At 49.8% G+C, this 27,425-nt stretch overlaps 1 protein-coding gene across 1 annotated transcript in view; it reads left to right on the top strand.

Annotated features, from left to right (window-relative positions):
• FBN3 (fibrillin 3) overlaps positions 1-27,425 on the top strand; it is an 89,869-nt gene that overhangs the window by 7,753 nt on the left and 54,691 nt on the right. The window contains exons 2-12 of the mRNA XM_007460750.1: positions 19,275-19,551; positions 19,672-19,812; positions 20,478-20,548; positions 21,223-21,436; positions 21,572-21,654; positions 22,243-22,341; positions 22,700-22,795; positions 23,040-23,135; positions 24,919-25,116; positions 25,227-25,352; positions 25,490-25,615. Coding sequence (XP_007460812.1) covers positions 19,275-19,551; positions 19,672-19,812; positions 20,478-20,548; positions 21,223-21,436; positions 21,572-21,654; positions 22,243-22,341; positions 22,700-22,795; positions 23,040-23,135; positions 24,919-25,116; positions 25,227-25,352; positions 25,490-25,615 — 1,527 coding nt within the window. The remainder of the gene's footprint in view (positions 1-19,274; positions 19,552-19,671; positions 19,813-20,477; positions 20,549-21,222; positions 21,437-21,571; positions 21,655-22,242; positions 22,342-22,699; positions 22,796-23,039; positions 23,136-24,918; positions 25,117-25,226; positions 25,353-25,489; positions 25,616-27,425) is intronic.

Genomic DNA, 27,425 nt, shown 5'->3' with positions numbered 1-27,425 from the left:
GGTGGGGTGGGGGGAGGTAATAAACACGATTGGGGACCTCTAAGGAGATAAGGTGTCAGCATAGATGCAAACAGTCAAATAAGAGAATTCTACATGCCTCTCAGGCAGCTTTCTGGAAAACCTAGAGGAAATCAATGATTTCTGAGAAAAATGCACATTCTGATCACTGGCCCAAGTGGAACATCTGTTTGGTCAATGAACATAAAAGATATTAGGAAGGTGATTAAAGAACTATATTAAGAAAGTTTCTCTAAACTAAATAATCATAATCCAAATTATTCAAACTATTCCATAGAAAAATACAGAAAACTCACCCAGTAAATCTATGACCTCATTTTATGAATTCATTTCACAGCTTCAGTTCCAAAACGATGACAGGATGGAAAAATAGAGATCAATGTCACCTAAGAACATAGAAAAATTCTAAATGTTATCAAACATTGTCATTTGTCCAAAAGAGAAGCCACAGTCTGATATAGTCAGCTTTATCTCCAGAATTCCAGAGAGTTCCAATAAAAAGCACTCTATCAAATTAAACAAGAAAACCCACAAGATCCTATTAATGTGTACTAAGAAACATTTGATAAAATCCAGCAGTCTTTTTTAGTGAAAGTGAAGTAAAATTAAAAAAAAAAAGAAATTGCTTAAATATAATAAAAGCAATTACCCTAAAATCAACAGTAAATATTGTACTATATTTAGTATATATGATACTGTATAAAAAAATCATAAAATCTCATTAAAGAAGATAAGTCAAGATCTGAAGTAATGGAAAGACATAACATTTCTTTGATGGGTCAATATCGATAAAATATGTTCCAGATAGATTCAGTACCCAAATACAAAAAGTAAGAACATGGTTAGGAAATCTAAGTAGCTATATATATGATCTGAGGACAAAAGAGACTTCCCTAGACAAGACTGGAAACTCTGGATGACAAAAGATACCACAAAATTTTGAAATCAATAATTCAGCTAACAAAGAGCATGTACAAACTGAGAAGAAAATCTAAAAGGAAATAAAGTTTAAACAATATGAATAAGCAGTACACAAAAAAGCAAATCCAAGTCACCAAAATCAGATGAAAAGATGCTCAGATGGGCCGGGGGTCAGGACATGCAAATTGAGACAATGGTGAGATGCCACTTTCTCAAACTGGCAAAAATTTTGAAAAGTGATAACACTCATTTCTGGTGAGACTGTGGCAAAAAGTGTTCTCGGGCATGGCTGGCAGGAATGTGCTCTCCGAAAGGGTTTAAACACTTTGCCCTGGCAACAGCTATTTTGGATACAAATCCTTTTTCAGATATGTTTTGTAGTATTTTCTTCTAGTCTACAACTTGTCTTTTCATTCTCTTAATAGCATCTTTTGCAGAGCAAAAGTTTTTAATTTTACTAAAGTTCAACATCAATTTTTTTCCCATGGATTATGCTTTTGATGTTGTATCTAAAAACCCATTGCCAAACCCAAGATCACCTAGATTTTTTCCTGTTTCCTTCTAGAAGTTTTATAGTTTTGTGTTTTACATCCAGGTCTATGATTCTATGTGTGTGGGCTGGGGGTAAAATATACATAATACACAGTGTACCATTTTAACCATTTTTAAGTGTATGATTTGGCGGCATTAACTACAGTCACAATGTTGTGCAGTCATACCACTATTTCAGGAACTTTTCATCATCCCAAACGGAAATGGTACCCATTAAATGATAACTTCCTATACCACATTCCCGCAGCTTCTAGTAACCGCTATTCAACTTTTTGTCTCTGTGAATTTGCCTATTCAATGTAACTCATTACGATGCATTTTGAGTTCATTTTTGTGAAAGGTGTAAGGTCTGTGTCTAGATTCTCTCTCTCTCTCTCTCTCTCTCTTTTTTTTTTTTTGGCATATGGACATCCAATTATTCCAGCACCATCTATCGAAAAAACTGTCCTTTCTCCGTTAGATTGCCTGTGTTCCTTTGTCAAAGATCTATTGACTATATTTGTGTGGGTCTATTTCTGGGCTCTCTATTCTGTTTCATTGATCTGTGTGTTTATTCTTTTGCCAGTTCCACGCTGTCTTGATTACTGTAGCTTTATAGAAAGTCCTGACATTGGGTAGTGTCCGTCCTCCAACTTTGTTCTTCAGTATTGTGCTGGCTCTTCTAGGTTTTTGCCTTTCCATAGAAATTTTAGATTCAGTTCATTGATATCTACAGCCTGACAAAATCTATTAAAATTTAAAATACAAAAACCTGGGACTTTCCTGGTGGCGCAGTGGTTAAGAATCCGCCTGCCAATGCAGGGGACACAGGTCTGAGTCCTGGTCCAGGAAGATCCCACATGCCGCAGAGTAACTAAGCCCATGTGCCACAACAACTGAGCCTAAGCTCTAGAGCCTGTGCTCTGCAACAAGAGAAGCCACCGCAATGAGAAGCCCGCACACCACAACAAAGAGTAGCCTCCTCTCGCCACAACTAGAGAAAGCCCGCGTGCAGCAATGAAGACCCAACGCAGCCAAAAATAAATAAATAAATTTATTTAAAAAAAAGAGAATCCGCCTGCCATTGCAGAGGACACAGATTCGAGCCCTGGTCTGGGAAGATCCCACATTCCACGGAGCAACTAAGACCGTGCGCCACAACTACTGAGCCTGCGCTCTAGAGCCCGCGAGCCACAACTACTGAGCCTGCGAGCCACAACTACTGAAGTCCGCACATCTAGAGCCCGTGCTCCGCCACAAAGAGAAGCCACTGCAATGAGAAGCCCGCGCACCGCAACGAAGAGTAGCCCCTGCTCTCGCAACTAGTGAAAGCCCATGCGCAGCAACAAAGACACAACGCAGCCAAAAATAAATAAATAAATAAATAAATTTACTAAAAAAAAAAAAAAATACATAAGCCTTTCACCCAGCAATATCATTCCTAGAACTCTTTCCTTTAGAAATAAAATAATCAGCACATATGGACATAGGTATAAAAATATCTATTGCAGTGCTTTTTTTTTTTTCTTTTAGGTAGCAGAGGGAATAAAACCTATAAAGCAAGTGAAAACCAGTTAATCGGAATGTGGTTGAACAAATTATGGTTCATCCACACCATGGGAGATTATCAAACAATTACAAAGAGTGAATTAGGACCTTAGCAGGTGGTCTGAGCAGTTTCCATAAGATACCCTGGGTAAAAAATAGTGTATCCAATATGATTCCAATTTATAAAACAATAACCCTCACTCTCTATTTTTGGTCTATTTATTATGTACTATTATATAATTATTATTATATAATAATGATTATTATTTTATGTATTATTATTATTATATAATAATATTATGTATTATTATATTATGTATTATTATTTTGTGGTCATGCCATGCAGCATGTGGGATCTTAGCTCCCCAGCCAGGGATGGAACCCATGCCCGCTGCAGTGGAAGCACGGAGTCTTAACCACTGGACCGCTAGGGAAGTCCCAGTATTATGTACTTTTAGTCAATGAGCAGGAAGAATAACCTGGTAGAAAACACTGTAGGATGGTTACCTTGAAGGATGTCCAATATAAGAGAAAATAAGAGGAAAAGAGAGGGTAGTTTGCCCCCTGGCAACTGTTGAAAACGGTAACTGTTTTCTCTAAACCAGTTCCGTTCAATAGAAATATAAATGCGACCCATGTGCACAATCTTAACCACATTACAAAAAAGTAAAAAAGAAACAGACGAAATTTAATAATTTTTTTTGCCCAATGTGCCCCAAATATCACCAACATCATTGATATTTTTAAAAGCATCAGTGAGGCATGTGACATTCTTTTTCTCTTATGAAGTCTTCAGAATCCTGTGTGTATTTTAAACTTAAATCTCCATTCGGACTGGCCATGTTTCAAGTACACAACCACTCCCTGTGGCCAGCGGCCACCATCTGGACAGTACAGCTCTGAAGACAATCTATAGGAAGACTTGAGTGCCCCCTAGTAGCAGGTCCCATTAACTCCACCCTTCTTGGCAATCTGGTCCAACTCAAACATCAATCAGATTGTGTGGCTCCCTGCCTAGAACCCTCTATGGCTCCCTGCTGCCACCAGGTCACGGCCACACTCCCAGGTTTAGCTTGCAAGGCCCCTCTCAATCTGAGTCCAACTCACCTCTCTCCAAAGGAGAGGATGTTTTCCACTCCTTCCCCCCAGCCACAGTGGACTTGCCCACCATTCATTCATTCACTCATCCATTGATTGATTCAGTGAATGTTCACTGAGGACCTAGGGGCTACCCTGGATCGTGGGTGTCTTCTGAGAGTCAGTGGTGCTTGAGCTTCTGGGACCAACAGTCTGCACTTAACCAACTGCCTCCTTGGGCCTCGGTCTTCACGTTTGATCTTGGACTTCACACCTTCCTGGTAGGATTACCGGTGGAACTCAATGTGATAACAAATGTAAAGCTCCTGGCACACAGTGGGTGTTTAATAGATGTTGACTGAACCAGTGGTATCCTTGAGGCTTGGGGTAGAGACTCTGACAGCAGCTGGGGGGTGGATGGGTCCATCGGGAGACAGACTAGGCCAGAGCCCCAGAGAGATGGGTTCAGACGGTGGGGCTGGGGGTGGGTACCCAGGTCCTTCCTCTCCCAGCAGGACTAAGCCATACCTGGCCCAGTGACCCCAATCTTTGCAGAACCCACTTGCAACCACCTCCCTGCATGAAAACCTTCGATGACTCCCTGTTGATTTTAAAATAGCAAGAAAATCCCCGTAGATTCTCTCAGCCTCACCTCTCATTCCCCTCTCCCTTAGTTCCTGGTGCTCCAGCCACGCAATTCACACAGGGCCTTTGCACATGCCGTTCCCTATCCTTGGGATGCTCTTCCCTTCCTTTCCCTCAGTATTTTTTCAAAATTTATTTTATTTTTATTTATTTTTGGCCGCATTGGGTCTTTGTTGCTGCGCGCATGGGCTTTCTCTAGTTGCGGTCAGTGGTGGCTATTCTTCGTTGCAGTGCGTGGGCTTCTCACTGCGGTGGCTTCTCTTGTCGTGGAGCACAAGCTCTAGGCACACGGGATTCAGTAGCTGTGGCGCACAGGCTCAGTAGCTGTGGCGCACTGGCTTAATTGCTCTGTGGCGCGTGGGATATTCCCGGAGCAGGGCTTGAACCCATGTCCCCTGCATTGGCAGGCGGATTCTTAACCACTGAGCCACCAGGGAAGCCCTCCCTCACTTTTAACTCCTCCTTATCTGGCCAATCTCAGAGCAAGTGTTACTGCCTTGGAGAAGCCTCCCCTGATCCTTGGCCAAAGTCAGGCCCTGGGGCACCAGTACCTCGCTTCCATGGCACTTACTACCACTGGAATGTGAGTTCCAGGGATCTTTGCTTTGTTTGCGACTGTGTCCCCCCAGCACCTAGAACAATGCCTGGTATACAGCAGGCACTCAATAAATGGTTGCGTGAACATTCCCCAGATTCTGATAAACTGCAGGACGGTAGGGCCTGAAGCTGTTTCTGCTTCCTTCCTATCCCCCCCTGTGCCTGGTATGCAGTAGGTGATCCGTAAATGGTTGTTACAGAAATGGAGGATGCCCTCAGGCCTAGGTCACTGGGCGCTTGGGTCTTGGACCACCATGTGGCCACTGCCCATTTCTATCAGCTTGATCCCACTTGATTTTCCCCAGAAAATCACCAAAAGAGAGATTTTCTTTCCTATTTGGAAGATGAAGAAAAGAAGATCTGGAGGTTGAGAGCTCAGACTCGATATCTTGTTTATTCTTGCGGAGCTGACGAGGTTTCTTCTCCATCAGGAAAACTCTGTGGCAGGCTACACAGAGCATCCCAAAGATGTCCACATCCTAATCTCCAGGACCTGTGAAAGATGGTAGCCAACATGGAAACATATTTGCAGACAGGATTAAGTTATGGATATGCAGAAGGGGAGATGCTCCTGTGTTACATGGGTGTGCCCAGTGGAATCACAAAGGTCCTTAAAAGAGGGAGGCAGGGGCTTCCCTGGTGGCGCATTGGTTGAGAGTCCGCCTGCCGATGCAGGGGACACGGGTTTGTGCCCCGGTCCGGGAAGATCCCACATGCCGCGGAGCGGCTGGGCCCGTGAGCCATGGCCGCTGAGCCTGCGCGTCCGGAGCCTGTGCTCCGCAACGGGAAGGGCCACAACAGTGAGAGGCCCGCGTACCGCAAAAAAAAAAAAAAAAAAAAAAAAAGGGAGGCAGGAGGGTCAGAGAGAGATAAGAGGATGCTACACTGTGGCCTTTGAAGATGGAGGAAAGGGCCACGGTCCAAGGAATGCAGGTGGCTTCCAGGAGCTGGAAAAGGCCAGGAAACAAACTCTCCCCAGAGCCTCCGGAAGGACTGCAGCCCTGAGGGTGCCTTGATGTTAGCCCAGTGAAAGCCATTTCAGATTCTGACCTCCAGAACTGTAAGATAGAAAATTGGCATTTAAAAAATAATTAATTAATTAATTAATTTTTGGCTGCATTGGGTCTTTGTTGCTGAGCGGGCGTTCTCTATTTGCAGCAAGCAGGGGCTACTGTTCGTTGCAGTGCACAGGCTTCTCATTGTTGTGGCTTCTGTTTTTGCAGAGCACGGGCTCTAGGCGTGTGGGCTTCAGTAGTTGTGGCACACAGACTCAGTAGTTGTGGCACACGGGCTTAGTTGCTCCGGGGCATGTGGGATCCTTGCAGCCTAGGGCTCGAACCCAAGTTCTCTGCATTGGCAGGCAGATTCTTAACCACTGTGCCACCAAGGAAGTCTGAAAATTGGCGTTATTTTTTTTGTGTGTGTGTGGTAATTTGTTACAGCGGCCATGGGAAGCTCATATACCCTCCAACCTGGGAGGAAGTTTCCAGCCGATCAGAGGGCAGAAGGCATCTGACAGATGCCGCATGACCGTTGCCTCAAGTTCAAAGCCCCGTGTTTCGGACACAACCAGCGCTGCTGCCCTAATTGTCTCCCAGAAATCAGTGGCCAGGTCTGCCCTCTCTAGTGACAGAGAGAGGATTGTGACTTTAGAAATGTGACAGAATCGTCAGAGGTACAGGAAATGCATGACTTGTGAAATGAAATGGCCGCCGGCAATTATTCATCCTACAGCTGCTTAAACATCCAGACTTCTCTCCATCAAGAGAGAAAACAAAAACCAAGAAAAACTGAGCCCTCAATGAAACTAACATGATATCATGTTTCTGGAGCTGCCCCGGTGAACAATGATGGCAGAGGAATCAGAATCACCCAGCCCCACACCTTCAGAGACAGAGGCCGAAGGTAGAGAAGGAATTTTGCCAAAAGGCCGAGCTTGGATGAGCTCAGCAGTGAGACTGTGGCCTCCATATTTTTTTCAAAAATTGTGTAAGATACACATAACATAAAACTTACCATCCTATTAGCAAATGCAAACTATCATATATAGAACAATAAACAACAAGGTTCTACAGTACAGCACAGGGAACTCTATTCAATTATTCAATATCCTGTGATAAACCACAATGGAAAAGAATACGAAAAAGAATATATATATATATATATATATGTATATGCATAACTGGGTCACTTTGTTGTACAGCATAAATTAACACAACATTGTGAATCAACTATACTTCAATAAAATAAATTTAAAATATTTTACCATCCTAATCATTATTGAAATTATTTTTTAAAATATTCCCACTTTATTGAGGAATGATTGACAAGTATAATTGTATTGATTATAAGTGGACTGTGTGATGTTTTGATATACGTACACATTGTGGAATGATTGCTTAAGCTTTTTTTTTTTTTTTTTTTTTGTATGGGTTTTTTTTTGCGGTACGCGGGCCTCTCACTGTTGCGGCGTCTCCCGTTGCGGAGCACAGGTTCCGGACGCGCAGGCTCAGCGGCCAAGGCTCACGGGCCCAGCCGCTCCGCGGCATGTGGGATCTTCCCGGACCGAGGCACGAACCTGTGTCCCCTGCATCGGCAGGCGGACTCTCAACCACTGAGCCACCAGGGAAGCCCTGCTTAAGCATTTTTAAGTGTGCAGTTTAGTGCTATTAAGTACATTTACATTGTTGGGGAACCATCCTTACCATCCATTTCCAGAACTTTCTTATCTTCCCAAACTGAAACACTGTCCCCATGAAACACTGACTCCCCCCCCCCTCCCCCAGCCCCTGGCCCCCACCCTCTACTTCCTGTCTCTGTGGATTTGACTCCTCTAGGGACCTCATGTGAGTGGGACCATACAGTATTTGTCCTTCTGTGTCTGGCTTATTTCACTGAGCATCATGTCCTCGTGGTTCATCATGTTGCAGCAGGTGTCAGAATTCCCTTCCTTTTTTTTAAAAAAAATTATTTATTTTATTTATTTATTTTTGGTTGCATTGGGTCTTTGTTGCGGTGCATGGGCTTCTCACTGCAGTGGCTTCTCTTGTTGTGGAGCAGGGGCTCTAGGCACGCGGGCTTCAGTAGTTGTGGCTCAAGGGCTCAGTAGTTGTGGCACATGGGCTTAGCGCTCCGTGGCATGTGGAATCTTCCTGGAGCAGAGCTTGAACCTGTGTCCCCTGCACTGGCAGGCAGATTCTTAACCACTGTGCCACCAAGGAAGCCCTCTCTTCCTTTTCAAGGCTGAATAATATTTCATCATATGGAGCTGGAGCAGGTGGGAGAAAAAGGAACCCTCCTACACTGTGGGTGGGAATATAAATTGGCGCAGCCACTATGGAGAACAGTGTGGAGGTTCCTTAAAAAACTAAAAATAGGGACTTCCCTGGTGGTCCAGTGGTTAAGACTCCATGCTTCCACCACATGGGGTGCAGGTTCCATCCATGGTTGGGCAACTAAGATCCTGCATGCCCCATGGTGCTACCAAAATAGAAAAGAAAACAAAACAAACCTAAAAGTAGAGCTACCATATGATCCAGCAATCCCATTCCTGGGCATATATTGGGGGAAAACTCTAATTCAAAAAGATACATGCACCCCAATGTTCATTGCAGCACTATTCACAATAGCCAAGACATGGAAGCGACCTAAATGTCCATTGACAGATGATTGGATAAAGAAGATGTGACACATATGTATGTACAATGAAATACTACTCAGCCATCAAAAAGAATGAAATAAAGCCATCAGCAGCAACACGGATGGACCTAGAGATTGTCATACTAAGTGAAGTAAGTCAGACAGAGAAAGACAAATAACATATGATATCATTTATATGCAGAATCTAAAAAAAAAAAAAAGATACAGATGAACTTATTTACAAACCAGAAATAGACTCACAGACTTAGAAAACAGACTTATGGTTACCAAAGGGAAAGTGGGGAAAGGAGTTTGGGATTAGCATATACACACTACTATATGGAAGGACCTACTGTATAGCACAGAGAACTATACTCAGTATTTTGTAATAACCTATAAGGGAAAAGAATCTGAAAAAAAATATCTATATATGTATATACATACATATATATATATAGATATATACATATATAGATACATACATATATAGATACATATATACATATATATACATATATAGATATATATAGATATATACATATATACATATATCTATATACATATATAGATATATATCTGAGTCACTTTGCTGTACACCTGAAACTAACACAACATTGTAAATCAACTATACTTTAATTAAAAATTTTTAAAAATATTCCATCATATGGATACCACATTTAGTTTATCCATTCATCTGTCAATGGACACTGGGGCTGCCTCTACATCTTAGCTGTTGTGAATCATGCTGTTTTCAGCATGGGTGTGCAAATATCTCTTCAAATGTGGCCTCCACACTTTGACCTGGAATGGTTGACCCACCTCCCCCACTGTACTCCCTGAGCCCATGCCTTGTGTCTGACTCTGTCCCCAGGCGAGGTCCCTGACAGTGTGGTCCTAGGGTCCCCTGAGAAGGGGGTCACCTTCTCAGCCTCCTCCAGATGAAATGAAACAGGTCCTCAGCAGGCACAAGCTGCTTATACACTTTGGTGACCTCAACTCGGCAAGCCCACATGGGCTCTGCTGGTGTGCTGCCCCAGATTGGAATCTGGAGGGTTCAGGACACACTGGATGCGGAGGGATCGTAAACACTCTTGTGTCACACCTGGTGTCAGTTAACAGGCAAACAGTTTCTCTCAGGGGTTCGGGTGAGTGTTAACTGATAGAACCAACTATGGTTTGAATTGCATCCCTTCCTCCAAAAAGACATATTGAAGTCCTAACCCCCAAAGGAAGTCATAACCCTAACAAAGAATGTGACTGTGTTTGGAAATAGCGTCTTTACAGAGGCAATCAAGTTAAAATGAGGTCATTAGGGTATGTCTTAAACCAATATGACTGGTGTATTTATAAGAAGAGAGAAATTAGGATGCAGAGACTGTTTTAAAGTGCAGGTCTTAATCTGCAGGTATGACAAAGCCAACAGATCAGGAGACAACTGCCAGTGAAAAGGTACGTTGTTACAGTTCCTAAAAGGAGGGGGCACAGTATGCCATGCAGGGCCACACGGAGAAGCACCAGGGTTGGTCAGGAGGCCTATGGAGCAAGGGGGAAAGATGGGAAAAAGCCTTTTATTGTGGTTTCCCGGGGAAAGGCCAGGCAATGCAGGGTAAGCACACTTGGGATTGGCCAATTTGAATTATTTCAGCAAGCTCTGGGCATAGGGACTGGCTCTAGCTGTCTGGCACCTGGCCCTGGGGTGATTATGGTGGGGGAGAACTTGATAAAGGAGGTGGTTCAGCGTGTGGGCTCTGGATTGGTTGGTTTGCATTTGAAAGGCACACTGGCAGGTGAGCCTAGGAATTAGTCCTGGGAGGGGCAGTCCCTGAGTCAGCAAGGCCTCGGGTATCAAAGCATGAAAAATACAGATAACAAAGAGACATGCTAAATACGGAGACCACAGAGGGAAGATATTATGGAGATACACAGGAAGAAGACAGCCATCTACAAGTCAAGGGAAGCCTGAGGCTACCAAAAGCTAGAGAGAGACCTGGAACAGATCCTTCTCTCTCATCCCTCAGAAGGAACCAACTCTATTGATACCTTGATTTCACACTTCTGGCCTCCAGAACTGGGAGATAAAACATTTCCATTGTTCTAAGTCACCCAGTTTATGGTACTTTGTTATGGCGGTCCTAGGAAACTAACATAAAATCTTTCTAGAGGGTAGTTGTGTAATAATCACACAAATATTTCTCTGTTCTTGAATAAAAATAAGGCTGAATACTATTCCATTGTATGGATCGACCACATTTTGTGTATCTATTCATCCTTTGATAGACACTTGGGTTGTTTCCACCTTTTGGCTAGTGTGAATCATGCTGCTATGAACATAAGTGTGCAAATATCTTTTCCAGACCCTGATTTCACTTCTTTTGGGTAGGTCCCCAGAAGTGGAATTACAGGATCATATGGTAGTTCTTGGTTTAACTTTTCATGGAAACACCATGCTGTTTTCCACAGCAGTTGCACCATTTTGCATTCCCACCAGCAATGCGCAAGGCTTCCAGTTTCTCCTCATCCTCAGCAACACTGGTTATTGTCTGTTTTTAATTTAATTTATTTTTTATAATAGTCATCCTGGTGGATACGAGGCAGCATCTCACTGGCATCACAGTTAAAAAGCCTCTCAAAAGTACAGAGTAGTTTTCTGTTGTCTTCTGGCTTCTGGTGGTTCTAGATGAGAACGCTGTCCTTGGATTCCCTCTTGGTTTTCCAATTCATGACATTCCAGATGTGGTAGGCATGTGTCTCTTCTCGGGGGTGCGTAATGGGGGGAGTCTGAGAGTCAGGAGCCCTTTCCTTCAGAGACACAAGCCTGTCTTCAGCTCAGGAAATGTTTGCCCATTGTGGTTCTGTGGCTCTGTCCCCTCTGTCACTTCCAATCTCTCTTTCTAGAGTGTCAGGAAGCCCTCCCACTTGGGAGCTCCTGCCTTGGACATCCAAGTGCCCTTTTTTTAATTTATTTTTTAATTGCAGTATAGTTGATTTAAAATGTTGTGTTAATTTCTGCAATATATCAAAGTGATTCAGTTATACATATATAAACATTCTTTTTTAAAAAGTTTTCTTTTCCATTATGGTTTAATCACAGGAAATTGAATATAGTTCCCTGTGCTATAAGTGGGACCTCGTTGTTTATCCATTCTATATATAATAGTTTGCTTCTGCTAATCCCAAGTTCCCACTCCATCCCTCCTCCCACCACCTTGGAAACCACAAGTCTGTTCTCTATGTCTATGAGTCTCTTTCTGTTTTGTGGATAAGTTCATTTGTGTCATATTTTATTTTATTTTATTTTTTTTTTATTTTATTTTATTTTTTTTTTCTTGCGTTATGCGGGCCTCTCACCGTTGTGGCCTCTCCCGCTGCGGAGAACAGGCTCCGGACGCGCAGGCCCAGCGGCCACGGCTCACGGGCCCAGCCGCTCCGCGGCATGCGGGATCCTCCCGAAACGGGGCACGAACCCGCGTCTCCTGCATCGGCAGGCGGACCCTCAAGCACTGAGCCACCAGGGAAGCCCCTTCTCTGTAGATTTTTTAATGATGGCCATTCTGACCAGTGTGAGGTGGTACCTCATTGTAGTTTTGATTTGCATTTCTCTAGTATTTAGCGATGTTGAACACCTTTTCATGTGCTTGTTGGCCATCTCCAAGTGTTTTTTATGACCAGCGTTTCTTCCATCTCTCCTCCAGGCCAGCACTTTTGTTGTCAGCAATGGCCATCCTCCCTTGCCCTGGGCTGAGTAACCACTCGACCACATGATGGCTAAGTCACATCTGCCACGCCTAGAGGATTCTTAGTCCTTCCCTAGAGCTCCCTGCATGCTCTTGTGGATGTGCTGTTCCCATCCTCCCCATCACTCTGGCTTCAGAGGGATCACGGGGGACAAGTGGTCCCCTGTGCACCTCAGGCTCCTGCCGAGAGTTGTCATTACGCATGCTTCTCTGCTCTGTCCCTTGTTCCTTCACTGGACAGGCTGGCTGGGTGGGAGGGGACAAGGGTGACCATATATTGATAAGTATTGAAGCTGAATGATGGTGCCATGGAAGCTCATCACACTGTCTATATATTCACTCTACTTTTGTATATGCTTGACATTGTCCATAACAAAAAGAGTTCTAGAAACCCTGCATGATGTCTAGTGTAGGATGACTCCCGTACCAGGCTATTTCCGGAAGCACTGTTTGAAATGACCAAAGGTCTAGCACCTGTAAGTCCATCAGCAGGCAACTAGGTAAATAAATCACAGTTCAGCCCACAAAGAGTACTCTGTAGACATAAAAAAGAAGGAGCAAGTTATCTCAGAACTGACACAGAAGCAGTACCGAAATGTCTTAATAAGTGAAAAGAGCATGTACATTCATAGCAGATTATTCACAAGAGCCAAAAGTTGGAAACAACCCAAATGTGTGTCAGCTGGTGAATGGATACACAAACTATGGTCCATCTATACAGTGGAATATTATTCAGCCATAAAAAGGAAGGAAATTCCTATACATGCCACAGCATGGATGAACCTCAAAATCATTATTAATAGTAAAAAAAGCTAGATTGAAAGGTTACATATTGTGTGATTTCATTGATATGAAAAATCCAGAATAGGCAGAGCCATAGAGACAGAAAGTAGATTATTGGTTGCCAGGGGCTGGGGGGAGGGGATAATGGGTACTTGATTTCGCTTTGGGGTGATGAAAATATCTTGGAACTAGATAGAGGTGATGGTTGCACACCACTAATTGTGGACTTTGGTTAATTTTATGTTATGTAAATTTTTACCTTAATTTAAAAAACAATAGGAAAGATACATGCACCCCAATATTCATTGCAACATTATTTAAAATAGCCAAGACACAGAAGCAAACTAAATGTCCATCAACAGATGAATGGATAAAGAAGATGTGAGGGCTTCCCTGGTGGTGCAGTGGTTGAGAGTCTGCCAGCCGATGCAGGGGACACGGGTTTGTGCCCCGGTCCAAGAAGATCCCACATGCTGCAGAGCAGCTGGGCCCATGAGCCATGGCCGCTGAGCCTGTGTGTCTGGAGCCTATGCTCCGCAATGGGAGAGGCCACAACAGTGAGAGGCCCGTGTACCGCAAAAAAAAAAAAAGAACATGTGGTACATATATACAATGGAATACTACTCAGCCATGAAAAAGAGTGAAATAATGCTATTTGCAGCAACATGGATGGACCTAGAGATGATCATACTAAGTGAAGTAAGCCAAAGACAAATATCATGATATCGCTTATATGTGGAATCTAAAAAATGATACAAGTGAACTTACAAAACAGAAATAGACTCACAGACATAGAAAACAGATTTATGGTTACCAAAAGGGAAGGGGGAGAGGGATATATTAGGAATGTGGGATTAAAATATACACACGACTATATATAAAATAGATAACCAACAAGGACCTACTGTATAGCACAGGGAACTACACTTAATATCTTGTAATAACCTATAATGGAAGAGAATGTAAAAAAAAAGTATATGTGTATATATATACATATGTGACTCACTTTGCTGTACACCTGAAATTGTAAATCAACGATATTTCAACAAAAAATTTTTTAAAAAGGATATATATGTATAATTGAACCACTGTGCTATACACCTGAAACTAACACTATAATGTAAATCAACTATACTTAAATTAAAAAAATAAATTCAAGGTAAGTTAAAAAAATAAAAAATAAATTTTATCCCGGTCCCTAAAATAAATAAATAAATAAATAGATAGGGACTTCCCTCGCGGTCCAGTGGTTGAGACTTCGCCTTCCAGTGCAGGGGGTGTGGGTTCGATCCCTGGTCGGGGAGCTAAGATCCCACATCCCTCATGGTCAAAACACCAAAAAACATAAAACAGAAGCAATACTGTAACAAATTCAATAAAGCCTTTTAAAATGGTCCACATCAAAAAAGTATTTTAAAAAATTAAAAAATATATACATACATATATAATTTAAAATACAATAAAAATGATAATCGTTAAGAGGCACTTATTTGGTTGACAAGTAAAATAAATGTTTACAAAAAGAAAAAAAGGAAGGATGGAACAATGCATATGGGGGTTAACATTTGTGTTCATTGTTAAAGAGAAAATATATGTTTGTGTATCAAAGAGACACAGGATTCTGCTGCCTCCCTCTGCCCAGGAGATTGAGGTTTGGGGCTTTGTGACCTGGATTCAGTTCTGCCTGTGATCTTTACTGGCTCTGGGGACAGGGTGAATGACTGGGGGCTCTGTGCCTCCGTTTTCCCATCCGTGTAATGGGGATAGCAGAGCCTGCCTCAGGGGTCTATTGTGAGAATGGTTGTGAGGGGGGGAGCTGTCATTCCTGGAGAACCAGATGGGGAAGCCCTCAGGGTTCAGCTGCTGTCTCTGCCCCTCCCAGGCTGCCCCTGACCTTCCTGGGAACTCCAGGACCGGCCACCTCCCCAGCCTCATTCCCAGGCATCCGGCCAAAACACCCGGCCATGTGCTCCATCCTCCCTGAGCCCAGCTGCTTTCTGTGCTCAGACAAAGAGAACTCTGTCCCCAGACCACCAGGCCTGGGCAGGATCAGTGTACCCCACACAGCACACACTGCACTCCCATCCCCCCCGCCGTGTCTCTGTCCTCAGCCCTGGCCCTGTGCTCCTGGACACGCTGTGCCAGCTTTGGCTGTCCTTCCCTCAGGCCCACGTTAATGGGGCATTTCGGAATCTTCTGCTCCTGGACACACACAGTTGAGTTCTGTCTGCAAGAGGTGACTCCAGGACAGCACAGAAAGTTGGGGCAGGGGGATGTGGGGAGAAAGAATAGAAGGACAGCAACAGGTGACATGGCAATAAGAAAATACCCTAGGGATTGGTGTAATGTTGGTAGGGCAGCCATATGATGGTGACAAGGGACAGTAAGGAGAGTGTTGCAGTGAGAGATGACAGTATTAAGACACTGCCGTGGTAATGGGTGATAGTAGGGAGATGGTGGGGCAGGAAGAGTGACTGATGACCAGACGGGGACAACACAACATATAGGACCTTTGCCATCTCCTTGGCCATCAGGTGACTCAGATGATCTTTCCCCGGGTCTGAGAAGTGCCCCCTTCACGAGGCGGGTCCCATGACAAAACAAGACACCAGATCCCCATTCTCCCAGTCCCCTTGAAGCAAGGTGGGGACATACGCCCCCCCACAGTCCTCCAGCCAGGTAACTCTGCCCCAAACTTTGATGGATGCTGGCGTGAGAAGTGGGGCCCCCTGGACTCCGTTTTGCTGAGGGTGGCACTGGTTTCGTGTCCAGGATCATTAAGCACCATTTGAGCCCGGGGAGCAGAGAGGGAATGGATGGTGTCTTGGTGGGACCTGATCTGTGGGTGGTTTGGTGGTGACTCTGCTGGCTGCAGAACTCCCAAGCTTGGGTCTCCAGCCTCCCAGGGATTCTGCACCTGACCAACAGCTCTTTCTGCCGTGACCGATTTCTGCTGCTTGCAGTTTAAGAATCCTGACACTCTGGGTGACGGTACAACTGTTAATGGGTGACAATGTCACAGCAATAAGGTAAAGGTATAACGGTGACAGGAGACAACATGAATGTCCCAGGCAGTGGAGCAAATCAGAAAACACCAAGGTGTCCCGTGGATGGGTGACAGTGAGAGGGCGACAGCAGTGGGTGACACTGACAGGTGACCCTGTAATAAGAATTTGGTGGTCATGTAATATTGACAGGGAGACTGTGTGAATGCTCTACACTTATGACAGTGTGGGGTGCACTAGGATGCTGGAGGGGGAGTGAGAGCCTAAATGTCTCTTCATGACAGTGTGATGTAACAGAGGCATCATAACGGTAAAGGACACCAGTGTAACAGACTCAGGCAGTGGAAGGCAAGGTTGTGTGACAGTAGTGAGGAGGGTGCAGTGGCAAAAAACACTCACTCCCCGCTGTCATTGAGAACTTCCACGTGTCACTGAGACTTCTAACAGCTCCACACCGCCTCTGTCTCGCCACACCCGATGGATTCCTTCTCCCCTGGCTTCCGGAGAGCGGGTAGGGAGAATTCTAGAAGGAAGCACTGCCTGATTTACCAGCCTACCTCTGGGTTTAGCCGTCGAAGTGTTGGTCATGCCGTGTCCCTGCTGTGGGACCATACCTCCCCACATTCCACACATATGCTGGGCTGCTTCTGGGGCAGCCGGAACCTATCCCAGTGCCCGTGTAAGGCACACTTGGTGGCTGAAGAGCAGACCAGGGTGGACCTTGGCAAAGGAGCCTAAGAAGCGGTGACACAGGTGTCCCCGAAAGCTGGCCCATCCACGACAGCCCCTGGGCCTTCCCACGCTGGAATGCCACACCTCTGTCAACTTGATCCTGGGGTTCCTTTCCTAGCTCACTCTCCCCACACCTCACCACCCCTCCTGACCGTCCTCACTGGCCCCGGAAACCCCTCTCCCTCAGTCAGGATGCCCTGAGTCTTGTCCCCAAAGTTTCGCTCTGCTTCATGACCCCTAGCCCAGCCCTGGAGCCCTCACTGCTCCCCAGACCCAGTTCTAGACCCCAGAGAGCAGCCTTCAGAGTGACTCCTCTTCCTGGAAGCCCACCATGGCTCCCCTCAGAGGTGGGGGGACACTACTGAGGGCTCCTGGCCTCTGCTTACCCCTCCAGCTTCCCTCTTGCCCGCCTTCCCTTTTCTCCCCTCCCCAAAAGCTCCAGTTTTGCTCAATTTGCGCATGTTCCATCCTCTCCTGTCTCTAGGCATTAGCCTATCTTTCCCCCAACTTTTCATATTTGCTCTTTTCCACTGAGCCTTCAAGGCTCCCATTCCCAGGCAGAATGCTCCTTTCTGGGCTTCCCTGGTGGCGCAGTGGTTAAGAATCGGCCTGCCAAGGCAGGGGAAATGGGTTTGAGCCCTGGTCCGGGAAGATCCCACATGCTGCGGATCAACTAAGCCCGTGCACCACAAATACTGAGCCTGTGCTCTAGAGCCTGAGAGCCACAACTACTGAGCCCGCGTGCCACAGCTGCTGAAGCCCGCGTGCCTAGAGCCCATGCTCCACAACAAGAGAAGCCACCACAGTGAGAAGCCCACGGCACCGTAACAAAGAGTAGCCTCTGAGAAGCCCCCGCTTGCCGCAGCTTGTGAAAGCCCACGCGCAGCAACAAAGACCCAACTCAGCCAAAAATAAATAAGTAAAAAAAAAAAAAAAAAAAGCCTGAAGTCTTTTATTAAACAAACATGGGACGGGGGTTTGTTTCCTGGCTTTACCACTTATTAACAGTTTTAATATTTCCAAAAAAAAAAAAAAAAAAAAAAAAAAAAAAAAAAAAGAATGCTCCTTTCTTTCCCCCCTCCTTCTCTCTGGCCCAGGAGTGTCATAGAGTCCAGGTCTGTCTCTTGGGACCCATATTGGGAGATTATAAAAGTTATCTCTCTCGTAGAGTTTTTTTGGTGATTAAATGAGATAATGTGTATGAAACTCTTAACACCAAGTCTGGAACATAAGCACCTGCTAAATATCACCTCAAATTGTTATTTGCTATTTATTTCATTCCACAAGTACTTTGATGGGGGCATGATCAGCCCAATCAGCTTTGGAATTCAATAGGGTAAACTAACAATTTCGGTGTGGGGAATGGATTTTTAAACTGGGCTTTGCCAGATGCATAGGAGTTTGCTGAGTGGAATAACAGCCTCAGGTCCAACAAACAGCTTCTGACTAATCCCCATATTCAGGCTCACTGGTCTGGTGGTGTCTGTTTTCAGAGGTGGGAAAGTAGTGGGGAAGGCTAGAAATTTTTGTTTGGATATAAGCTCCAGCTAGGGAGCAGAAATTCTGAAATTCAGCCCCTATGACAGGTGGAGAAACTGAGGCTCAGAAAGTCTAGAACTTCGGGATTCTTAAACTCTCCATTTTGAGAATCAGATGAAAAATGTGGACCTCCTCTCTAGAAAACTCATCTTTGGCCAACGTTTTGCCTACATTTTTAGGGGCTTCCGGATGTCAGTCTAGTTAAGAATCCAGGCCCCAGGCGCCAGGTAAGTTTCCCCAAGTCACCCTTGGAATTCTCCTTGCCCGAGAGAGGAGGCGGCGGCTCGGGAGGACGTAGGAGTGGGCCTCCAGGTGAGTCTCGGGACCTTTCAGGCCTGGTTCTCTTCCAGGCCACCCCAAATCGCAGCCCCATCTCAGGGCACCACCACTCAATTTCTTTGCGAAAACGTGGTCCCCCCAGCCTCCCCACGCCGCGTCTCAGCCCACGCCTACGGCTCTGTGCCCCCCATCCCACTTCTTCAGCCCCTCGGAGTTTCTCCCGTAGCCCCAGGCCCTCACCCAGTTCCAGCCCCTCCCTCCGCCCGGCATCGGAGCCCCCGGCCCCCGCCCCGAGAGCTTCAGAGGTGCAAACGCGCCCTCCCCCAACTCCTCCCGCCCCCGACTCCCCCCGTGTGGCAGCTCCGGGCTGGGAACTCGGCGGGGGCGGCCTCTCGGTTTCGCGTTCCCGCCCCGGGGCCCCGGCGCCGCGCCAAACCGGCCCTCCAACGCCGAGCCCCGCGCGTCCGCTCGCCGCGCCTGCCCCCACGCGCGCCGGCTGGCAGGTAGGGGAAGCGCGGGACCACCGGCGGGCGGAGAAACCGGAGAGCAGCGGGTCGGGGGAAGGCAAGGGCGGGAGGAGGGGGCCGGGGCGACGGAGGGGGAGGGGATTCCTTTGTTTGCAGCCGGCAGCCCCGGACCCAGCCCCTTCCCCTCCCCGCGCTACGCTCGGCGCCGGCGTGGGGCGCGGGGACCTGGCGCGGGCGGGAGAGGCTCGGCCCGGGTGCGGGCGCGGGCGGCGGACACAGCCGGGCTCTGACCCGCAGGTGAGGGCGGGGCCGAGCGTGGTCGCGGCTCCCGGGCCTGCGTCCCCGGCTCAGCCCGGTGGAGAACACGGCTGGTGGGCTCTGAGGACGCGTGCCCCCTCCTCGTCGGCGGAGCCCGGGATTCCTCGCTTCCTGCCCCCCCTCCCCCAGTTACCCCGTGCAGTGCGCGCCGTCCCCCAGCTCATTCATTCCACAAACTCCCGGGCGCGGTTCTCAGAGGCAAAGTGGGGGGTGAGGGAGGAGTTGGATCAAGCCAGGCCGGAGATGGAGGCCCCGTGGGCCCTGAATTCTGCCTAGAGAAGGCGTCCTCGGAGTGCAGACCAGCCGGGACAGCCTGGGAGCAAGAAAGGGGTGCTCCTCACCAGCCGGGCCGATTCTTTCTCGCTTCCCCGTCAAAGGTGACAAAGGTCTTTTCCTTCTCCGAGGACCTTGGGACCACCTGGTCAGACTCTCATGTCACCCCAAGGCCCAGAGAGGGGCAGCCACTGACCCAAGGGCACACAGCAGACTCCCCGTCTGTTCTACACCCAGGCCCAATTCTTCTCCCTGGTGTGGAAAGTGGGACTTGAAAGGGGCCCCCCACGAAGGCCACTTGGTCTGCCTTTTGTTCCCTGAGGGTTCAGCTTCCATCCTCCTAACCTTTGCCTGGTCATCTCCTCTGCCAGGAGTGGCCGTGTCCCCATCGCCTCCCTCCCATCCTTCCAGGTCCTGGAGAGAGCCAGCCACCTCCTGGAGGGTAGGGCACCCTTGATCTACTTCCCCTCCCTCCCCTCCGCCTGGGCTTCAGCTCCCACTCAGCCCTTCGCTAAATGTGTGATGGCCTTTGTTTGCGCCTCTGTGAAGTGGGCACAAAAGCTGTCCCTTCCCTGCTGGGCAGAGGGGTGTTCTGTCCTTTGGGAAGTTCCAGCCTGTGCCCCCTGCTCCTGGAATCCTTTCCTCTCATCTGGATGCCTGCCCCAGCCTCTTCAACTGTGTGCTTCCTCTGGGGCCCCTGCAAGTCCTTCCACACTCCATCAAACACCCATTTCTGCCCTTGTTCCGGGCTCTCCATTGCCCTTGACGTACAAGCAGAAGCCCCGTTACACAGGTGTGCACCCCTGAAACACCCTGGCTGCCTGCCACCCCCTCCCCTCCACTCAGCAGTCCACGATCTTCTTGCCTCTGCTCTCAGTGTGCTGTGTCTGCCCCGACACCCTTCTCTTGGATGACTCCGTCTCTGAGACATCACACCTCCTCCGAGAAGCCTCCCCTGACTGTTCACCTGCTTGCAGGTCGGGCTTGGATGCCTCCCCGGGCTCCCACAAGCCCCCAGTTTCTCCATCCCGGCAGCGGTCCCACTGCTTCTGGTTCTCCTGGGTGCCCCGTGGCCAAGGGCTTCTTGCTGAGGTTGACTCTGCTTCCTCTCCGCAGCCTCCGAGGGACACATCATGGTTCTGGAGGGTCTGTGCTTGACAAGGAGAGGGGCCGGCACCCACACCATGGCCCAGGACCCCTTGGCTCGGCTCTTGCTGGCCTGGACAGCCCTGTCGTGCGTGGTGGGTGTCCAAGGCCGTTGGGACGGGGCCGTGGAGCCTGCAGGTCTCGGACGTGTGCGCAGGCGTGGCAGCCCAGGCTTCTTGCAGGGGTGTGTGGTACCCGGGATGCCGAGAAGCCCCTGGGGTGTGGGCTGGGCTGGGCTGTCCTGCTAGGTGGGGGGGATTGAGGCCCAGGGGATGTCCAGCTGGGCAGGGGCTCACCAGCCATGCCTGCTCTCCTGAAGGCCGAATGTGTGTGGCTCCCGATTTCATGCCTACTGCTGCCCCGGCTGGAGGACGCTGCCCGGTGGGAACCAGTGTGTTGTGCGTGAGTGTCGCTCCCTTCCGGAGGTGGGGGGTGCAGGCAGGGGACACTGGGGCAGTTCTCTTACTGCCAGCAAGTCCAGCCTTGTTTAAAAGCGGACTTGGCCTGGGACGTCTGGCTAAGCCACAGGAATGGCCCTTGCTTCAGTCTGCAGGCTCCCGGGCCACCCGCCCGTGTTTCTTTGTCGTACAACTTCCCTGTATCTGTCTGCTTGTTGGTCCGTCTGTCTGTCTCAGTCTCTGTCTCTTTCTGTCTTGGTCTCTCTCTGAGTCTCTGTCTCTCTGTGTCTGTCTTTTTCTCTGTGTGTGTGTGTCTCTCAATCTCTCTGTTTCCCCACTCCCACACGCACCCCATTCTAATGTGTCTAGAATCCGGCTCTGCTCCCAGGAGACGCCCCCTCGCCTCCTCCCCAACAGTACAGCCAGTGCCCCAGCACCTCCGGCTTCGGTCCTTACTACTCAGCGTTTCTGGCCCAAAGAGCACCTCTGTCTCCCAATGGCTCCAGCAGAGCCTGGACCCCTGGGGCACCCATGGGGTGGGGATGGCGGAGGATTCGGGTCCAGGCCTTGACAGTCGCCTGTCACTCTCCAGCGGTCTGTAGGCACGCCTGCGGCGAGGGCTTCTGCTCCCGACCCAACCTGTGCGCCTGTGCTGATGGGAAGCTGGCCCCCAGCTGTGGGGTGAGCCGAGGTGAGCAGGAAGTGACCCCCCAGGACTTCCCTGGCCGTCCAGTGGGTAAGACTGCGCTCCCAACGCAGAGAGCCTGGGTTCTATCCCTGGTCGGGGAAGATCCCGCATGCCCGCATGCCGCGTGGCGAGGTCAATAAAAAAAAGTAAAAAATGAAAAAAAGAATTATAAGCTTAAAAAACAATAAAGAAAGAAAGTGACCCCCCAGGGGTGGGAAGAGAAGGTGAGAGGCTTCTCGAAGCTTCTGGGAGCCCAGGCTGGTTTTGCTGAAGGACCAGAGCCAGGCTGGGCGCACCTGGTCCCCACGCCTTGTACATGCATCTCGGAGCCTTCCTGTGTGTCCCCCTTCCCCACCCGCAGGGTCAGGGTGCAGTGTGAGCTGCATGAATGGGGGCAGCTGCCGAGGGGAGTCCTGCCTGTGCCAGAGGGGCTACACGGGCACCGTGTGTGGGCAACGTGAGTACCCATCACGCACACCTGGGCTTGGGACCCCAGAGGTCAGGTCTCTGCTGCCACCTGCACACCGCCCACGGGTCACTCCTCTGGGACCAGGATTGGAGGGGACACACTCATTGTCACAATCTTATCTCTTGGTCTGGGCCGGATTGTGGGGATTCCTGCGTGAAGGAGGGCTCGCCCGGGCCCCAGCTCTCTCTGCTGCTGGGGGACCTCAGGCCACACCCCCCCACTTCCTCCACAGCCGTCTGTGACCACGGCTGCCACAACGGGGGCCGCTGCATCGGGCCAAACCGCTGTGCCTGTGTGTACGGCTTCGTGGGGCCTCAGTGTGAGAAAGGTACCAAGCTGTGCGCGGGGCAGGGGTTTGGGGGGGAGGAGGGCTTCCTGGCAGCCCCTGAGACGTGGCCAGGCCCTGGGAGGGTCCAGCTGACCTCCTTCCTGCTGTCCCTGCTGCTGTGAAGGGCAGAGAAACTGTGCTCCAGGGAAGGGAGTCACGGAGGGCTCCCTGTAGAAGGGATAAGTTGGAGTTCATGAGATGGACACGCCCCCTCATGTTTCATCCTCACTGTTGAAATGATCCCACGGGCTGAGGTGGGTGGAGGTCACCTGTTGGGAGGCTGCTACCAAGACAAACACGGTGGAAAGAACAATGTTTTGTGAGAAGTTGGATGTTGGGGGGTGGGGTGGGCAAGGGGAGGATTGGAAGCAGGGACAAATCCCAGGTCTGCTCTGAAAACTGGAGGGAAGGTGGTGCAGCCGGGGGTAGGGAGGGGGAAGACCCTGAGGCTCAGTGTTGGCCGAGGAGCCTGTGGGTCACCCAGGAGGCAGCTGGACAGCCAGGCCTGGGGCTGCCCCATCCACGGGGCTGAAGCCCAGAGGATAGTTGAGGTTCTTGGGGAAGAAAAGGAAGGGCGATTTAAGGGTCCACCAGAGAAATGGAGGCCATGAGCAGCTGAGAATGAGAAAGTGAACAAAAGCAGGTGGCGTTGGGGATGCCCAGGCTGGCAAGTTTTGCAGCTGTAGGAGCCATCAGAGTGCCCTGTGTGTCCAAGGAGCCCAGGAAGGCAAAAATGGGCAGGACCCTGGGACTCACCCCAGTGTGAAGGGTGCTGCTGGGGATGGAGGCCCATCTGTGGCTGAAGCCGGGTTGGAGAGGGTATAGCCATGAATCAGAAGCTGGAGGGGCTGGGGGTTACCTGGGTTTGAGAGTGAGCATTTGGAAACTGGATTTGGCAAGAAAACAGAGTTGGAATTCGGGCTGACTTGGGGAGCAGTCGGGATGGCTGAGGGAAAATGAAGGTTAGTGGAGAGGGTGGGAGAGGAGAGGCCTGGAGCGTGGCTGGGGGCCCAAGAAAGAGGCAGGGTTGGGTGCCTAGGCAGGAGTACTGGATGACTGAGGTGAGATTCTGGGGGCTGTGTTTTGCTTTAGGAGGTCAGGACTGTCGTGAGTCTCCCCTCCTTCATACAGGCCTGGGGGCTGGCTTTGGCATCTCCTTCTGGAAGGGGCTTCCCTTGGTCCAGTGCCAGCCCCTTGATTGGAGCCATCTGGAGGATGGAGCCAGGAAGTCACATCTGGGCCCGTGCACGGCGGTGGGGGGACCAATGAGACCACCTTAAGCTGGGTGGGGAGGGGGTGTCAGGGATGCAGAGTTGTGGGTTCAGAGCATTTGGGCGGATGCTGGGTCTGGGAGATTTGGCAGAGCCAGATGTGTGCTCGAGGATGAGAGAGGCTCTCCAGCGGGGCATCCATGGGTCCCTGCCCGGGCTTGAAGGGAGGGTGGGCCTGGGGGAGTGGTGGGGGTCTCCAGACATGCCCTGGGCTTTGTAGGCTTGGAGGTCTTGGCCTCTCTTGGAGGTTGGTTGGAGAATGCTTTGGAGAGAAAGGGTTTTGAAGGGTGAATAGGAGTTCATCAGGTAAGGAAGGGGAACAGTATGAGTAAAGGCTTGTGGTCAGGAAAAAAAACCTGGTGTGTTGGTATAGGGAGGCTGAGAAGGTGGCTACTGCCATGGTCCAGGCGAGAGAGGTAGAGGCCTGAGTTGGGCTTGCAGGGTTGGAAATGCAGAAGACTATGGGGTGGGGGCAGCCTGAGGCCAGGTGCCCACATCCATCTGCCCTGCAGACTACCGGACAGGGCCCTGCTTTGGTCGAGTGGGCCTGGAGGGGTGCCAGCACCAGCTGACAGGCCTCGTCTGCACCAAGGCTCTCTGCTGTGCCACTGTGGGCCGGGCCTGGGGCTTCCCATGTGAGCTCTGCTCTGCTCAGCCACACCCCTGCCGCCGGGGCTTCATCCCCAATATACACACGGGGGCCTGCCAAGGTGAGTGGGGGGCCCAGTGCGTGAGGACCGAGGTCCTGGGAGCCAGGGCTGAGTGGGAGCCCTCAGCAGCCTTGGTTTCTCCCTCTGACGTGCCTCTCATTCCCTTGCAGATGTGGATGAGTGCCAGGCTATCCCAGGCCTGTGCCAGGGGGGCAGCTGTGTCAACTCTGTGGGTTCCTTTGAGTGCCGCTGCCCAGCTGGACACCAGCTCAGTGAGAACAGCGCCAAGTGTGAAGGTGGGCGACGGGAAGAGGTTCAAGCTGGGACCTCCTCTCTGCTCTGGGCGGCTCAGGCTCCCCTACAAGGAGGAGGAGGTGGAGGTGGGGTAAGGCTGGTGGGGGGCTGGACTCTAACTGGACATGTATCTACATAGATGTGGACGAGTGTATCAGCGTGCCAGGCCTCTGCTCCGGGGGTGACTGCACCAACACGGTCGGGAGCTACGTGTGCACCTGTCCCCGTGGTTATGCCAGCAGCCTGGACGGTACCCGTTGCCTGGGTGAGCCAGGGCCCAGGGGGCTGGAGGGGCAGAGGACAGGTAGGAGACAGACCCTCTGCTCATCTATGTCTGCAAACCTCTGGCCCTCGGGCTCCTCTAGTCCTTCGATTTCTATGCCCTTCTGTCTTTTTCGGACCCCGGTTTCCATCCCCTCGTTAATTCTGGTTCCCTACCCATTGGCCTTTGGGCTCTCTGGACTCCAGTCTGAGAGGCCCTCTAGCCCCCATCTCTATGCCCTTTAGCTCTCTGATCCCCTGTCTTGGTGTCTTGGCTGTGCCCCTCTGCCCCTCGGACTTTATGCCCTTCTGGCTCACTGGCTGCCTTTCTTCCCTTTCTGGCTTCTGCCGCTGTGCCCCTCTAGCCCCCGCCTCTATGCCCCTCTGTCCCTCTAGACCCCACCTCTATGCCCCTCTACCCCCCACCTCTATGCCCCCATCTTGATGCCCATCTGGTTATCTGGACTCCGTCTCTACGCTCTTCTGCCCATTTGTCTCTCTGGCCCTCTCTCTGTATCCCTCTTTACCCTCCCGAAGGCTTTTTTAAAGTACCCCATCTTCACCCACACTGTGTTTGAGATAAACTGAGGCCCAGAGAGGGGAGGTTTGCTTAAGCCAAATCCGCAAGTCCAGAAGAGGAAGCTACCCACACCCCAGCTCCCCAGACCACCCCGCTCCCTGCCCCCAACCAGGGTGGGGTCATCTGGGCTGTGCCTCCCCCTGGAGGCTCACTCTCCTGGCTGGGGCGGGAGGATCCTTGGGCTCTCATTCCCTGTCCTGCTGTCTTGATGAGCTGGTCATTAGACTTCAGAGGTTGCCAGTGGCCAGCCAGGAACACCTGTGGCGGGGCATGGTTTGGGGAGGTGGGGTGGGCTTGGCAGGTCTCTTGGTTTGGGGAGGTGGGGTGGGCTTGGCAGGTCTCCAGCACCACTCGGACCTCTCAGGCTGGGTCTCTACCAGCCAGGACAGGGAATATTGTGTCTGGAGTTCTGCCAGTGTGCCATGGCCAGCGCCAGACCTATTTATTCCTCTACCTCTGGGGGCTATCTTGGCTGGCATGGAGGCTACCTCTGGGCACGTCCCCTGGACTGTAGGGCATTTCCCAACTACTAAATAGCAGAGCCTAGATTTGAACCAAGGTCAGGTGTCCTCTGAACATGGGCTTGGAATTCAGTCCTGAGTTCCAACTGCTACTTAAGCTGCTTGCATACTCTGTGACCTTGGGCGAGTGACTTAACTTCTCTGGGCCTCAGCTGCCTCATCTGTGAAACGGAGATAATGGCTGTTCTAAACCACATGGGGAGGATTAAATAACAATTTATGAAGAGATTTGCCCAGGGCTGGATGTAGGGGGCACTCAGTACACATTCACAAAGAGCAGGGAAGTTGGGTTTGTGACTGCTTAGCAGGGCCTGATCACAGTAGGTGCTTAATAAGCAAAGGCAGCATCATTTTTGTCAAAATTCTTACATTTTGTCTCGTCTTCCCTACTTGGGAAGCAGCTGCTTGGTCAGGTCCCCTGAGGTTCAGGAATTTGGGTTTCCATCCCGCCTGCTCTCCAGCAGCTGTGTGACCTTGAACAAGTCTGTTGACCTCTTTTCGCCTGGGCAGGCCCAGTCCTGTTCGTGGGCCAGGGGTGGGGCTGGGAGTGCAGAGCCTCGACTCCCACACATGCACCTGGGGACCACCCCCCTACCCTCCCTCCAGGTGCATGGGGTATGGCTGGGGAGGTGGAAATGCTTGCTGTTTTCTCTGCCTCAGGCAGGTCAGGGACAGCTGCAAGGCCCCTCCCGGCTGGTGGGAGGGGTTCCCCC

Source organism: Lipotes vexillifer, unplaced genomic scaffold, assembly GCF_000442215.2.
Source record: "Lipotes vexillifer unplaced genomic scaffold, Lipotes_vexillifer_v1.1 scaffold1011, whole genome shotgun sequence".
NCBI classification, from domain to species: Eukaryota; Metazoa; Chordata; class Mammalia; order Artiodactyla; family Lipotidae; genus Lipotes; species Lipotes vexillifer.
The sequence above is the reverse complement of the archived record's forward strand: the minus strand, read 5'-3'. Positions and strand labels throughout refer to the sequence as shown.